Below are 17,172 nucleotides of genomic sequence, written 5' to 3' on the forward strand. Positions count from 1 at the left end.
GCCAGACAGGAATGTTTCCTCCCAGTTGGGGAACACTTCAATGGTTATGGACATTCAGCCTCCAAATTTAAGGCAAGTGTCTTCCAAAGTGGCTTTCAAGATACACAACACAGAATTGCCGAGCAGAAACTGATAGCCAGCTTCCTGCCCATGAAGATGGCCAGTTCATGTCCCACTACATGTGACTCCACCACACAGTGCTGTACCTGTAAAATCTTCTTTACTGTCCTGGTTTGACACCATCATCTTGATAAATTGTTATAATCTCTGGACCTTAATTAGTTTGTACAGTTTTGGATTACTCATTACTTTGGTTAGACCATCAGCATGTGACCCTTAAACCTATTCTGTTATTCCAGCACCACCTTATTTTTAATTTTTTGTAATTATCTCTCTGCCTCATTTAATCGGATTACAGGTCATCCCTTCACTTGTTATCCAGCTGTTGACACTTTACTCACACCATCTGACACTCTTGATCACCTGCAGGGAATTATTATTCAGCCTGTCGACACTCTACTCACAGTATTTACATCATCTTTTGCTCTCTCTGCTCATTGATCTCTCAACCTATAAATTTTGTGCCTGTGTGTTTCTCTTTCACTTTACCCGATGAAGGGGCAAATGCTCCAAAAGCTGTGATTTCAAATAAACCTGTTGGGCTATAACCTGGAGTCATCTGACCTCTGACCCTCTCCACCCCAGTCTAACACCAGCACCTAAACATAATCCCTCCTTTTGTATTCTACAGCTCTGCCAATGAAGAAAAACATTCTATATGCCTTATTTGCAGCTATATCTTCCTGCACCTTTAGGGACATTTATTTTGCATTCCCTTTTACTGTTTAAAGTCTCTAAATGCATTACCTGAGATTTAACAGAGTTAAGCTCCATCTCCCACTTTTCTGCCTACTTTACAAACCAATCTATATATTGTTTTGAAGCTTACAGCTATCCTGTACACTATCCACTACACGGGCGACTTTTGTGTCATCTGTAAATTTCCCAATTATGCCCCAAACATTCAAATCCAAATCGTTAATGTATAAAACAAACAAGAGATGTCCCAATACCTAACTCTGAGAAACACCACTTGAAGTAACTTTTGATTTGCAAGAGCAGCGATTGACTATTACCCTTTGTTTCCTGTTACTAAGCCAACTTTGGATCCATTTCAACACATTACCATGTATCCCATGGGATTTTATGTTTTTGATCAGTCTGCCAAGGGGGACCTTGTCAAATGCCTTACTAAAATCTATTCAGACGACATCTGCTGCACTACCCTCATTGATCCTCTTGGTCACTTCCTCTAAGAATTCATCAAATTTGTAAGGCATGACCTTCCGTTAACAAAGCCTTGCTGACCATCCCTGAATAGTCCGTGCCTTTCTAAATGGCAGTTTATTCCATTTCTCAGGATTAATTCTAACAATTTACCCACCACAGGTTAAGACTAACTGGCCTTTCTTGTTGAGGAAAATAAGGGATGAGATATTAGGGGAAGCACCAGGGGACTGGAATACTGCTAACATTGCCCCACTGTCAAAAAAAATGAGGAAGAAATAGATCAAGAAATTACAGGGCCAGTCAGTCTACCCTTGATGGTGAAGAAGTTATTAGAAAGAATTCAGAGAGACAGAATATATCTACATTTGGAGACATATGGATTAATCACGTATAGTAAACATGGATTTATTAAGGGAAAGTCACATTTGTCACATCTGTTCATTTTTTGCTGATGATCCAATGGGTCAATGGGCTGGAAAATGGCAGATGGCGTTCAATGTGGGTAAATGCGAGGTATTGCATTTTAGTGTAACAAACAAGGGTAGGGCTTATACACTTAATGGTAGGGCCATGGGTAGTGTTGCAGAGCAGAGGGACCTAGAGTCGCAGGTATGTAAATCTTTGAAGTTTGCGTTTAGCATGCATGCCTTCATTGCTCAGTCCTTTGAGAACAGGAGTTGGGAAGTCATGTTGAGATTGTATAGGACATTGGTGAAGCCTCTTCTGGAATACTGTGTCCAGTTCTCGTCGCCCAGTTATAGGAAGGACATTATCAAGCCGGAGAGTGTTCAGAAGAGATTTACTACAATGCTGCCAGGTATGGAAAGTTTGAGTTATAAAGAAAGGCGGGATAGGCTGAGACTATTTTCACTGGAGCATTGGAGGTTGAGAGGTGACCTAATAGAAGTTTATAAAATAATGAGGGGTATAGATAGAATTAATGGTGTTGTCTTTTCTCAAGAATGGGGGATTTAAAGACTGGGGACACATTTTTTAGGCGAGAGGAGAGAGATTTAAAAAAGACAGGAGAGGCAAAATTTTTACAGAGTTCACGTATGGAATGAACTTCCTGAGGAAGTGGTAGAGGTGGGTACAATTACAACATTTAAAAGACATTTTGATAAGTACATGGATAGGAAAGGTTTGGAGGGTTATGGGCCAGGAGCAGGCAGTTGGGACTAGTTTAGTTTGGGATTATGTTCGGCATGGACTGGTTGGACCGAAGGGTCTATTTCCGTGCTGTATGACTCTATGACTCTATGAGGGTAATGCTTTGGAAGTTTTCCACGTGAATTTAGCAAGGCTTTTAATAAAATCCCTCCTAGCATACTGGTCAAGAAAGTAAACGCCCATGGGATCCAGGGCAAAGTCGCACATTGGATCAAAAATTGGGTAAAATGCAGGAAGCATGGGTATTTATAGGTGTCTGGAACTCACTGTTTAAAAAGGTTGAGCCAATTTTAAACAATATCTAGATATTCACTTGTGATACCATAGATTCCAGGGATTTAGAAAATGGAATTATTGTAGTCAGTTCTTTGTTTAACACACAGTCACAATGGACTGAATGTCCTTCTTCTGCAGTGTAAATATCTCAACATTTGTGACTTTACACAGATACTGTCAATGTTAGCACACAGATATGATCAGTGTTAGTGAACCAATACAGTCAGCATTAGTACATAGATAGGGAGAGTTTTAATACAAAGATAAGGATAGTGTTGTTCACTGGAAGTATTGGTATTAATGCACAAATAAGGAAACCTGTTAGCGTATAGAGATAGTAAGAACTGCAGATGCTGGAGTTAGAGATAATGCAGTGTGGAGCTGAGGAACACAGTAGGCCAGGCAGCATCAGAGGAGCAGGAAAGTTGATGTTTCGGGTCAGGACCATTCTTCAGAAATGGGAGGGGCGGTTGGGGTGGTGGATGGGAGCTCAGAAATAGAGAGAGCAGGGGTGGGGCTGGGGAAGATAGGTGGCATGGTGATAGGTGAGTGCAGGTAGGGAGTGGTGGGGATAGGTCAATGACTTATAATATCTGGGTTGCTAGAGCCAAAATTAGGAGAGCTCTCTCATAGTGTCAAACAACAGCCTGACATTGTTATACTCAGGGAATCCAAGTTGAACTCCTCGAATTCAATCCCCAATGGCATTTTTAACATGGACTGCAGTGGCTCAAGAAGGCCACCACCTTCTCAAAGGTAAATAGGGAAAGGCAATAAATGCTGACCAGCCAGCAATCATCCCATGAGTGAACAGAAAAAGTACATCACTCCCTCAGCACTGCTCCTTTGACAGTGCAGCTGTTCCTCTATATTGTTTCCCTAATGTACAGCACTCCCTCAGAGATGGGGTAGTAAATGCTAGCCTTGGCAGAGACACTCATGTCCCATGAACAAATAATAAAAAATAAATTTCCCCCAACCCCAACAATGCAATAATCCCACAGTACTGGCTCCCCCAGTGGTATGGCACTCCCTCAATACTGCCTTGAGATTTCAATGTACATTTTATGTTCAAGTTTCTGGAGTGAGACTCACAACCTTTTGATTCCAGAGGCAATAGTTACTGAGTTATACATAGAACATAGAACAGTACAGCACAGTACAGGCCCTTCGGCCCATGATGTTACGCTGACCTATTGTCCTACTCTAAGATCAAACGACCCTGCATACCCTACATTTTACTATCATCGATGTCCCTAATGTATCTGACTCCACTACCACTGCCGGCAGCGCATTCCACGCACCCAATACTCTCTGGGAAAATGTCTCTGCCAATCCACTCTATGCCTCTCATCATCTTGTACACCTCTATCAAGTCACCTCTCATCTTTCTTCGCTCCAATGAGGAAAGCCCTAGCTCCCTCAACCTTTCCTCATAAGACCTGCCCTCCAGTCCAGACAGCATCCTGATTAAGTTTTAAGATTTTTACTGCAGCAAACTAAAAGCAACATTGTCTAAATGCTATTCTATTATGGAGCTTATATGCCACTAAAGGATTTAACTTTACTTTATACTGTCTGACAAATAAATTCCACGTGTCCTTGCTCATCCATTTGATGCAACTGCAATTCAAATAATGTTCCAAAGTCAGTACTGAAGAAGGGTCACTGGACCCAAGACATTGACTCTGCTTTCTTTCCACATATGCTGCCAGACATGCTGAGTTCTTCCCACAATTTCTGTTTTTGTTGTTGACTTCCAGCATCTGCAGTTCTTTTTTTTCTAAAGTCAGTTTCTTGACCTGTAAAGAATGAAGTCAGGGAACATGGAGCAGTCTATACTTACTGTGATGAGTTTGACTCAGTTGGACTCTGTAACAGCATGGCTGAGGATGAGAAATTACAAAGTTATTCAATATTATGAGAGGAAAAGTATAATGATATAAGGTGACAGACATGAAACATTAACTCTGTTTATCTCTGTTTATCATCGCCACGGATACCTATGATTTCCTCCTTTTAATTCAGATTTTTAACATCAATGGCATTTTGCTATTATATTGTTGTAGAGAGGAAACATGTCTTTCAGTCTGGTTTGGAAATTCCCCAAGAGTTTGGGAAATACCTTGAAATGAAGGAATCTCATGCATTTGGGAACAGTAGGTCTATTGGAGTCAAGTCTTCATTCCACTTGGCAACAGGTTGACTCCTTCAGTTGAAATATCCTGGTGTGAGTCACATTTTGGGGAATAATGTTATTGATTAATCTCTCTTATTGGCCATTTATAGGCATCCATTACTGGACAAAGATGAGAAATCAATTACTCAGGATTTCAGAACTTGGGACTTGTGACTATTCAAGGATATGTTCCCATGGTACAGAATGTTACATTTCAGGGAATAAATAAATCCAATTAGCACAGACTTATTAAAGACACATACTTTGATGCACTTGAATTAGTTCTGTGCAGAAGTAATTCAAAGGGTTAATTGACAGTGATGAGGCTATAGGTTTTCAGAGGACATTGATATAGCACCAAGTAATAAATTTGCTAAAAATTAAAGCCTATGGAATGAAAATGATAATGTCAGTATGGATATGGTATTGGCTGAAGAACAGAAAGTAGAGAGTATGGTGAATTCTCACACTGGAAGGTGATCTCAAAGAGTTAATATTCACATTTTTTCCTGATATAAATGACTTGGACAAGGGAATGTAAGGCACCATTTGGAAGTTAGTAAGTAACATGAAACTTGGAAAAGTTATAAATTCAGAGAAAAAAAGTAAGTAACTTCAGGAATGCAGAGACTGTTGAAATTAACCACATGGCAGTTGAAAGCTCATACAACAATAACACACTTTGGAAGGAGAAATGATATGAACACAAGTTAGATGTTACATCTCAAGGAGGTTTCAGGAACGGGGAGACTTGTGGGCTGGGGTGCATAAACAAGTTTTTAAACATGAGAGGATAAGTTGACAATTTTGTACAAAATCATATGAGAACATGATTAATGGAGAAATAACGTAAAAAACCAGTTATATTAAATCTTTATGAAACACTAGTTAATGCCCCAGCCAGAATAATATAATTTGCTGTAACTGGTCTTGGTACATTCGTTACTCTTACTGTGGAATATTTATTCCTCATGATACTTTGCAATGTAAATTAACATAATCAGGAACTGGAATTGACGTGGTAAATGTAATACTTTCTCAGGAGAAAAATACGAAATGTAATGCCCAGCAGCTACAGGCCATTTAGTTTAATATGAATAGAGAGTAGGATTTTAGAAACATTATTTACGAATAAAATGTCAGAAGAGGTTTGGCTTAATTAAGGAGCCACCACAGATTTATAAAAACATAGATACTGCTTCACTAATCTAATCATATTTTTCATGAAGGTGTATGGATTTTAAGACACCCTTTTCTTTATTCTTTCAGTGGATGCCAGCTTTACAGACTGGGCCAGTACTTATTGCACATTCCTAATTGCCCTGGAGAAGATAGTTTTAAGCTGTGTTTTTGACCCACTGCAGCCTTAGGAGTGTAGGGACCCCTGAATACGGTTAGGGAGGGAGTTCCATATTTTTACTCAACAACAGTGAAGGAACGGTGACACAGTTCCAAGTCAGGATGATCCAAGGTTTTCAAGGGAACTTGCAGATGGCAATGTTCCTTTGTTTCTGCTACCCTTGAACTTCTAGGTAGAAGTTGTCACAGGTTTGCAAGGTGCTGTCAAAGGAACATTAGTGAGAAGTTATACTCACGTGTTCCAACCACCGTAAAATGTAGTAAAAAAGGTGTGCTCAATGACACATAAGATGCACTCAAGAAGGTAAAATGGTTCCACGCTAAACAAACAAAACTGCACAATCACCACATGAAAGTAAAAGGAACTTTCACAAGTCTGGGTGAAATGATGGACCGTGGGTGATATAGGTGTATCTATAGAAGAACAGTCACTGGGACATGCACGAGCGTCACCACTATCCTAGCCCCACAACTAAAGACACTTAGAGTTATAGATAGAGATAAGAAGTGCAGATGCTGGAGAATCTGAGATAACAAGGTGTAGAGCTGGATGAACACAGCAGGCCAAGCAGCATCAGAGGAGCAGGAAGGCTGACGTTTTGGGCCTAGACCCTTCTTCAGAAATAGATAACACAGTGTGGAACTGGAGGAACAAGCAAGCCAGGGAGCATCAGAGGAGCAGGACATTTCGGGTTGGGACCCTCAGAAGGGTCCTTGACTTGATAGAGGTGTACAAAATGATCAGAGGTATAGATAGAGTGGACAGGCAGAGACTTTTTCCTAAGGTGGAGGTAGCTATTACGAGGGGGCATAGTTTTAAAGTGAGTGGAGGTAGATATAGGGGAGACATCAGAGGTAGGTTCTTTACTCAGAGAGTGGTAGGGGCGTGGAATGCATTGCCAGAGAGGGTAGTGGAGTCGGTCTCATTAGGGGCATTTAAGCGGCTATTAGACAGGCATAAGGATGGTAGTATAAGATAGGGGTGGAGGTTAGATAGACCTTAGGTTTAGGGTAAAAGCTCGGCACAACATAGTGGGCCGAAGGGCCTGTACTGTGCTGTACTGTTCTATGTTCTATGATACAAAACGTCAGCTTTGCTGCTTCTCTGATGCTGCCTGGCCTGCTGTGTTCCTCCAGCTCCACACTGTGTTATCTCTGACTCCAGCATCGGCAGTTCTTACTATCTCTGATAGAGTTACAGAGGCATACAGCATGGACACAGACAAACTAGTCCATGCTGATCAGACATCCCAATCCGACCTAACCCCATTTACCAGCATTTGGCCCATATCTCTCTAAACTCTTCCTATTCATATACCTACTCGGATGCCTTTTAAATGTTGTAATTGTACCCACCTTCACCACTTCCTCTGGCAGCTTGTTCCATACATGCACCACCCTCCACGTGAAAAAGTTACTCCTCAGGTCCTTGTTAAACCTATCCTCTCTAGTTTTGGACTCCACCAGCCTAAGAAAAAGACCTTGGCTATTCACGTTATCATGATTTTATAAATGTCTATAACGTCACCCTTCAGCCTCTGACACTCCAAGGAACAAAGTCCCAGCCTATTCAGGAACAAAAATAAAAGTTGCTGGAAAAGTTCAGTGGCTCTGGCAGCATCTGTGAAAAAAAAATCAGAGTTAACATTTTGGCTTCTGTGACCCTTCCTCAGAATTGGTCACCAGACCTGAAATGTTCACTCTAATTTTTCTTCACAGATGCTGCCAGACCTGCTCAGCATTTCCAGCAACTTCTATTTTTGTTCCTGATTTACAGCACCCACAGTTCTTTTGGTTTTTACCTCAGCCTCTCCCTATAACTCAAACCGTCTGGATCTGGCAACATCCTCGTAAATCTTTTCTGCACCCTCTCAAGTTTAACAACATTCTTCCTATAGAAGGCCAATCAGAGTTGTACGCAGTATTCTAAAAGTGGCCTCACCAATATCTTGTACAGCCACTACATGTCATCCCACTCCTATATTCCATGTTCTGACCAATGAAGGCAAGCATACCAAACATGTTCTTCAACACTGTGTACCTGCGACTCCACTTTCAAGGAACTATGACTTGCACCTCTAGGCTCCTTCTTTGATAACACACCCTACGGTGCTACAATTAATTGTATTAGTCCTGCCCTGATTTAATCTGGGAAATGGAAAGGAGAGCGCCCAAAATGTGTTAGCCCTAAAGGCCCAATGTATGACTTGAGAAGTCATAAGGCTTTGAACATTCCTGTAACTTCTGTAACCAAATAAGTTGCTATTTAACCAAGTGGATCTTCTCGGCCTAGGTAGTATATTAGGACTCAAGAAAAAGTTCATCTTTCTTTATGTTTTTTCAGGAAGAGAAAGGAAAAGAGGAAACAATGACGGAGTGTGTCAGTGCTTCTCTAAGGAATCACGATGTGAAAGTGTACCCTATGTTTTGGATAGTGATCTTAGAATAGAATTTTTTTTATAGAATAGAATCCCTACAGTGCGGAACAGGCCCTTTGGCCCAACAAGTCCACACCAACCCTTGGAGCATCCTACCCAGACACATCCCACTAATCTACGCACCCCTGAACACTATGGACAATTTAGCATGGCCAGTCCACCTAACCTGCATATCTTTAGACTGTGGCTAGAAACCAGAGTACCTGGAGGAAATCCACGCAGATATGAGGAAAATGTGCAAACACCACACACACACAGTCACCTGAAGGTGGAATTGAACCTGGGCCTCTAGCACTGTGAGGCAGCAGTGCTAACCATTGAACCACTGCACCACCCACTGTCCCACCGATCCTCAATGACCACCTACCGAGGGAAAATAGTTAAAGCTGAAGAATGTGTTACTAAACGTGACTAAGATCCAAATCTTGTGAATCTACAGTTCATTGTAAAATAATGAAATTATTGAATGAAGGTGCAAATTACAGCAGGTGCTGGTAAAGTACTGAAAACAACAGAGATAGTAGGAGCTGCAGATGCTGGAGAGTCTGAGATAACAGGTGTAGAGCTGGATGAACACAGCAGGCCAAGCAGCATCCTGAAGATTTTCTGAAGAAAGTCGAGGCCCGAAACATCAGCTTTCCTGCTCCTCTGATGCTGCTTGGCCTGCTGTGTATTTCCAGCTCTACACCTTGTTATCTACTGAAAACAACAAATGCTGGAGATCACAGCGGGTCAGATGGTATCCATGGAGAGAGAACAAACGTAATGTTTCGAGTCTGTTTGACTCTTCATCAGAGCTGAAGTGAAGTGTGGAGGGGACAGCATTTATCCTTGTGGGGAGGGTTGTGGAGGTAATGGGTGTAGGGTTCTGGTGGAGAAAAGATGTTGATAGTTCAGATTAAGTGATCAGAATGTGAGAATGGCAGAACAATGGTGTGTCTCCTGCCAGACTTGAAAGGACAGACAGTCCCACTGGAATGAGGGAAGGGCAGAGAGGTAATGATAACTGAATGCAACAAGCTAAAAGAAAGGGAAGAAGTAGGAGTTGGTTCACAATTTGAAGGTGTTGAACTCAATATTAAGTCCAGAAGGCTGTGAAGTGCCTAATCTGGAGATGAAATGTTGCTCCTCCAGTTTGTGCTGTGATTCACTGGAGGACTGAGGCATGCTGAGGACAAACATAGAACATAGAACATACAACATTACAGCACAGTACAGGCCCTTCGGCCCTCGATGTTGCGCTGACCTGTGAAACCAATCTGAAACCCATCTAACCTACACTATTCCATTATCATCCATATGTTTATCCAATGACCATTTAAATGCCTTTAAAGTTGGCAAGTCTATTACTGTTGCAGGCAGGGCATTCCACGCCCTTACTATTCTCTGAGTAAAGAACCTACCTCTGACATCTGTCCTAAATCTATCACCCCTCAATTTAAAGCTATGTCCCCTCATGCTAGCCATCACCATCCGAGGAAAAGGGCTCTCACTGTCCACCCTATCTAATCCTCTGATCATCTTGTATGTCTCTATTAAGTCACCTCTTAACCTTCTTCTCTCTAATGAAAACAGCCTCAAGTCCCTCAGCCTTTCCTCATAAGACCTTCCCTCCATACCAGGCAACATCCTGGCAAATCTCCTCTGCACCCTTTCTAATGCTTCTACATCCTTCCTATAACGCGGCGACCAAAACTGTACGCAATACTCCAAGTGCAGCCGCACCAGAGTTTTGTACAGCTGCAACATGACCTCATGGCTCCGAAACTCAATCCCTCTACCAATAAAACCTAACACATGGTACACCTTCTTAACAACCCTATCAACCTGGGTGGCAACTTTCAGTGATCTATGCACATGGACACCGAGATCTCTCTGCTCATCCACACTACCAAGAATCTTACCATTAACCCAGTACTCTGTATTCCTGTTACTCTCTCCAAAGTGAATCACCTCACATTTTCCGCATTAAACTCCATTTGCCACCTCTCAGCCCAGCTCTGCAGCTTATCTATGTCCCTCTGTAACCTGCAACATCCTTCCGCACTATCCAAAACTCCACCGACTTTAGTGTCATCTGCAAATTTACTAACCCATCCTTCTACGCCCTCATCCAGGTCATTTATAAAAATGCCAAACAGCAGTGACCCCAAAACAGATCCTTGCGGTACACTGCTAGTAACTGAACTCCAGGATGAACATTTCCCATCAACCATCACCCTCTGTCTTCTTACAGCTAGCCAATTTCTGAGCCAAACCGCTAAATCACCCTCAATCCCATGCCTCCATATTTTCTGCAATAGCCTACCGTGGGGAACCTTATCAAACACTTTACTGAAATTCATATACACCACATCAATCGCTTTACCGTCATCCACCTGTTTGGTCACCTTCTCAAAGAACTCAATAAGGTTTGTGAGGCATGACCTACCCTTCACAAAGCCGTGTTGACTATCCCTAATCAAACTATTCCTTTCTAGATGATTATAAATCCTATCTCTTATAATCCTTTCCAACACTTTACCCACAATCGAAGTAAGGCTCACTGGTCTATAATTACCAGGGTTGTCTCTACTCCCCTTCTTGAACAAGGGGACAACATTTGCTATCCTCCAGTCTTCTGGCACTATTCCTGTAGACAATGACGACATAAAGATCAAAGCCAAAGGCTCTGCAATCTCCTCCCTAGCTTCCCAGAGAATCCTAGGATAAATCCCATCCGGCCCAGGGGACTTATCTATTTTCACATTTTCCAGAATTACTAACACCTCCTCCTTATGAACCTCAATCCCGTCTAGTCTAATAGCCTGTACCTAGACTAGATTTTTTCCTGCTTGAGAACTCTATAGCCTTCTGGACACAATATTGAGTTTGGAGGTAGTAAGAACTGGAAACGCTGGAGTCAGAGACACCACAGTGTGGAGCTGGAGGAACACAGCAGGCCAGGCAGCATCAGAGGAACAGGAAAGTTCTGATCTGAAATGTCTGCTGTGCTCCTCCAGCTCTACACAAGGGTCTAGGCCCAAAACATCAGCCTTCCTGCTCCTCTGATGCTGCTTGGCCTACTGTGTTCATCCAGCTCTACACCTTGTTATCTCAATATCATATTCAACAGTTTTAGCGCTTGAGGCATTTTCTCCGTTTCGTTACTCCAAGCCCCACACAACAGGCCTTGTTACCACATGGTCTGCTATTACATTCAACCCATTGTTAGCCTTTAATAGTCTCCATTAACAGCTATTCATTCTCCCAGGCTGACCATTATCCACTCTTTGTCTGTCCAATTGTTCTTCACTGTCTTAGGGCTCTATCTCCACCTATCATTTCCTGCTTACCACTCTTGCACCCCTCTGCCCCCACACACTGCATAAAAATCAACCTTTCCTAGCTACTTGCAGTTCTGAGGAAGGGTCACTGGACCCAAAATATTAACTTTGATTTCTCTTGACAGATGTTCTCTGACCTGCTGAGCTTTTCCAGCAATTTCTGTTTTTGTTTCTGATTTCCAGCATCCACAGTTCTTTTGGCTTTTTTTCAGTAGATACAGTGTTTGAGTTTGGTACTAATTTTATTTAAAATGGGACATGGTGCTAATGTTCATTGATACAAGAGAAGTGATTCTGAGGAATTGGAACATTAGTCACTTAGGGGCTGAGTCCCGCAGTCAATTCTTCAACCAGAAAGTTTCAACTTAAAATAAGCCAGTATTTGAAACTATTAGGAAGGTCCTGCATAAAAGCCATTTGTAATTTACATTTTTTCAAAATTCGGACAGACCTTGCCACCTGAACTTCCAATGAAACTGGACCTAAGCAAACTCTGAAAATCTGACATATTCATAATGAGTGATTTTTTCAGTGTACTAATCAAGAGATAGCAGAAGCCAGCAGACTCAGAGACACAACTGGGCAGACATGTGTCCAGTTCAATTATTTGTCTTGACTTTGAACTGCTGTGAAAAACTTATAGAACTGGAAATAATACGTAAAGACCAATATAATGATATGCATTCGCCATGTTTGAATGTGTTTCTGCATTCCTTGGAAATGCTAAGAATTGTTGATTTGAATGAAACCCAATGTTATGAAAAGCAGGATCTTCCCAATTGAAGCATCTTTATATTATTGGAATATTTACGAACCTGGGATATGAGATTGTTGCAATATGTAAAAAGGCATGGATATGGGATAATAAATAATTGCCTAGGTGTGATAAATGGCAGTTTTGAGAAATGTTTGTTGAGCAATTGTAACTGCAGTGGTAGGAACAGTCTGAAGCTTCACAAAAAATATGTTTAAGGAGGCGATTGAATGAAGTAAATTAGGAAATTTCAGGTAAAGGAGCAGAAGTAACAAAGCAACAACTTTCCAGAGATAACAACTTTTCAATGTTTTCAAGGAATGATGGATGTCAGAAGTTATAGTGTTTGTGAGCATGGAATTGAATTGACTTAAAACCAAAGAAGTGCTGAGGTTAGTACATTTAACAATAACTACTAAAAGTTTTGTGAGTCCTGATCTTTTGATACAGTAATATCTTCAGGAAAAAGAAAATACCACTTACCCTCAGCTCCCAGACTCAGGTCATCCTCAAAACTGTTCTTAGCACTCAGCCCTGAAGGAAAACCAGAGACAGACTTCCAACAACAGTCAATAACAGCCTTCAAAAGCACAATAACAGCTTTCAAAATCAAAAACATAAATTGCTGGAAAAACTCAGCAGGTCTGAAGCATCTGTGGAGAGAAAGCAGAATTAATATTCTGCATCCAGTGACCCTTCTTCAGATCATTCTTAACCTTCAAGGGTAACTGCACCGGAAACATTACTTCTGCTTCCTCTCTACAGATGCTTTAGACCTGCTGAGTTTTTCAAGCAATTTCTGTTTTTATTTCTGATTTCCAGCATCCGCAGTTTTTTTTGTTTAGACAGTAACAGTTTTCATTTTTACATGTTAATATTTTGTGAGTGCTTTTCAAAGAATGTTATTCATCTAAGTTTTGCACAAGCAATATAAAAGAGATACCAGGATAGATAACCAAAAGTTCAAAGAGTCTTAAACAGCATCATAAGGGAGAGCAGAGAGATGGAGAGGTGGAGAGTTGGAGAGATAGAAAAGTGGAGAGATGGAAGGGTGGAGAGATAGAAACGTAGAGAGTTTGGGAAGGGAATTCTAGAGCAAAGAACCTGTGCAACTGAAGTTAAAAACGGTATTGGAGTCCAAAATTAGAGGGCATTAGCTTAAAGTGAGAGGGAAAAGACCTGAGTGCTAAGTTTTTCACACAGAGGGTGCTGCATGTATAGAATGAGGCTTCCAGAAAGGGAACCAATGTGCATTATTGAGCATAGTGCTGCTGTGTGAACTAGACTTGGTGTGAGCTACACCAAGGACAGCAGTGTTTTAATTAACACTGTTCTGAGGAAGGGTCACTGGACCCGAAATGTTAACTCTATTTTTTTCTTCACAGATGCTGCCAGACCTGTTGAAATTTTCCAGCAACTTTGTTTTTGTTTATGATTTACAACATCCACAGTTCTTTTGGTTTTTATTTAGTGTTTTAATAAACTTGCATTTAGGATTGAAGTCAAGTTTAGAGGTAATAAAGGGGGTTTCTTCAGTTGACATTTGGATGCAAGAACAGAATAGGATGATGTTATGGAGATAGAAATATGCAGTTTAGGAGGTGGTTCAGATTGTGGTCAGAAACTCATCTCTGATAAATTACTGCAACCATTAAAAAAAATGCTCTGAGCTGTATTACACAATCGATAAATGATCTTACATGCCCCCTTGGAGGGAGGTAGTTACTGTGTTGCAGATATAATGATTTGAACTAGAAGCACATTACCAAGGTCACAAATAGTCTGTTGCCCAGAGAGAAGGAGGGAGTTCTGAAGGAAGATCACTGGATCAAAAATTTTGACTCTATTTTGACTCCGCAGTGGCTGCTAGACCTGCTGAGTTTCTCCAGCAACTTCTGTTTTCTTTCAGATCTCCAGTATTCACAGTTCTTTGTTTTTAAAAGGAGTGAATGATTAGCTATGACTTTATATTATATAGCTCATCTCCTTATGACCCTCGCCTTGTAAGAATCAGAATGAAAAGGCTTAACTTCTTGCCATTTGATCCCTTGAAGAGTAGGCATGGATCAAGAATCTTTAAGCCACAGAATCTCTCATTCGTTGACTGGGCAGCAGTTTCCGGTGAGCCAAGACACCATTGGCAAGGTTTGTGATTTACCAAGAAGCTCATTGAAGCTTACCAGTCAAGTCTTAACCAACTGAATAATGTGCAAGTTTCCCCAACAATGAGAACAGCAATTTAGTCAGCACCTGACATACCTGTCCCTAGGCTTACCCTCCAAAACGGAAAATTTCAGCCATGTGAATCAGCCCACATGTGATAAATTGTACCTTTTAGTCCAGGGGGGTTGCTCTCCTCCTGTAGGCTTGCTTGACAGGATCTGTTTAAAAGAAAAGTACTGGAAGTCACATTTGATCTGGGATAAAATTTATTGCGATTTGATAAAATATGTTTAATAAATCAAAAGCAGCACAGATTTGTCAAGTCATCATGCTCAGAGGAGGCCATTCAGCCAATGCAGATCATGATTTTGATTAACTTAATCTAGTTTTTTAATGAAGTGAAGAGCATTATTAAGAATAATGTGGTTAATAAAATTTCAAAAGAAGTTGATCTTGAGATGTAGATATAAACAGATAGAAGAGATGTAACCTTTGTTAGCAAAATACAAAATTGCATAATACAAAATTAACTAGGGACACAAAGTGGAGATTTGAGATGAATCCAAAAGCAAAATATTGCAAATGCTGAAAATTTGAAAAAATGACAGAAAATGCAGGAAATTCTCTGCAGGTCAAACAGCAACTGTGGCAAAAAAAAACAAGATTAGTGGTTCAGAATGAGGCCTTTCAAGATTTGAAATTAATGCTTGCTTTTCAGCCTGGATAGAAGTGTGCAGTGAAGTGATCATTGTTACAACCATTGCTCATTTTGATATATATTTGTGACCTGAACAGTGTTCATAAGGTATAATTTCTAAGTGTTTGCATGACACAAAACTGGAAAGTATAGGAAACGGTGAGGAGGATGGGAATATACTTCAGAAGGATGTGCACAGGCAATTGAAATATGGAGATATAATTTTAAGTCATAGAGGTTTTTATAGGCAGAGTGAGGAGAGCCAAGATAAAATAAATGATAGTATTCAAGAGTTACTTGCAAGGAGCTTGAAGGTGATTTTATTTCCACGTTCCCTTGATGTTTATGATGTACTAATGATGTCAGAATCATGTGATTTAGCGGAGGGAGCTGAAGCTCTAACTGAATGCAGATGGAATAGATTGTGCTGTAAACAAAGGGTTCTTGCAGAAATTTTAAAGGACTCAAGAAGTGCTACTTTGGGAGATGAAATATGGAGTTAAATCCAAAAACACAACAAATCTCTAGAGGTTCTGAGGAAGGATCCCTCGAACTGAAACATTAAGTCTGATTTCTCTCCGCAGACACTGCCAGACCTGCTGAGCTTTTCCAACAATTTCTGTTCTTGCATCTAATTTACAGCATCTGCAGTTCTTTTAGCTTTTAAATCACTAGGGGCCGCAGGATTGGAAGATGCTGTTGAAGGAGTTGCTGCAGCGCATTTTGCTCGTGCCACTGTGCATTGGTGGTGGAGGAGTGATTTTTCAAGACAGTGGACTAAGTACAAATAAAGTTGTCCTGTATAGTGACAACAAGGTGCAGGGCTGGATGAACACAGCAGGCCAAGCAGCATCATAGGAGCAGAGAGGCTGACGTTTCGGGCCTAGACCCTTCATCAGAAAAGGGGGAGGGGAAGGGGGTTTTGAAATAAATAGGGAGAGAGTGGGAGGCGGATAGAGGAGAGGATAGGTGGAGAGGAAACAAACAGGTCGAAGAGGCGGGGATGGAGCCAGGAAAGGTGAGTGTAGGTAGGGAGTTAGGAAGGGGATAGGTCAGTCCAGGGAGGACGGACAGGTCAAGGGGGCAGGATGAGGTTAGTCGGTAGGAGATGGAGGTGCGGCTTGAGGTGGGAGGAGGGGATAGGTGGGAGGAAGAACAGGTTAGGGAGGCAGGGACGAGTTGGACTGGTTTTGGGATGCGGTGGGGGGAGGGGAGATTTTGAAACTTGTGAAATCCACATTGATACCATTGGGCTGCAGGGTTCCCAAGCGGAATATGAGTTGCTGTTCCTGCAACCTTCGGGTGGCATCGTTGTGGCACTGCAGGAAGCCTCTTGGCCTGTATAGTGTTGAGTTTCTTGAGAATTGTTGGAGCTGAATTCAATGAGGCAAGTGACAGTCATCCATCACACTCCTAATTTGTGCCTCGTAGATGTTAGACAGGATTTGGAGAATCAGGAATTGAGGTACTTGCTGCAGAATACCCCGTCTCTGACCTGCTGTTGTAGCCATAGTATTTAT

General features: G+C 41.4%; 1 protein-coding gene across 1 annotated transcript in view; it reads right to left on the reverse strand.

Moving 5' to 3' along the window:
• Window positions 1-17,172, reverse strand: part of LOC109919718 (protein TESPA1-like) — a 74,348-nt gene that overhangs the window by 19,722 nt on the left and 37,454 nt on the right. Inside the window, exons 4-6 of the mRNA XM_020519746.2 lie at window positions 15,124-15,173; window positions 13,276-13,326; window positions 4,583-4,622 (exon numbers count right to left, since the gene is read on the reverse strand). Of these exons, the coding sequence (XP_020375335.1) occupies window positions 4,583-4,622; window positions 13,276-13,326; window positions 15,124-15,173 (141 nt within the window). The remainder of the gene's footprint in view (window positions 1-4,582; window positions 4,623-13,275; window positions 13,327-15,123; window positions 15,174-17,172) is intronic.

The sequence above is a fragment of the Rhincodon typus genome, chromosome 32 (genome assembly GCF_021869965.1).
Source record: "Rhincodon typus isolate 14 chromosome 32, sRhiTyp1.1, whole genome shotgun sequence".
NCBI classification, from domain to species: Eukaryota; Metazoa; Chordata; class Chondrichthyes; order Orectolobiformes; family Rhincodontidae; genus Rhincodon; species Rhincodon typus.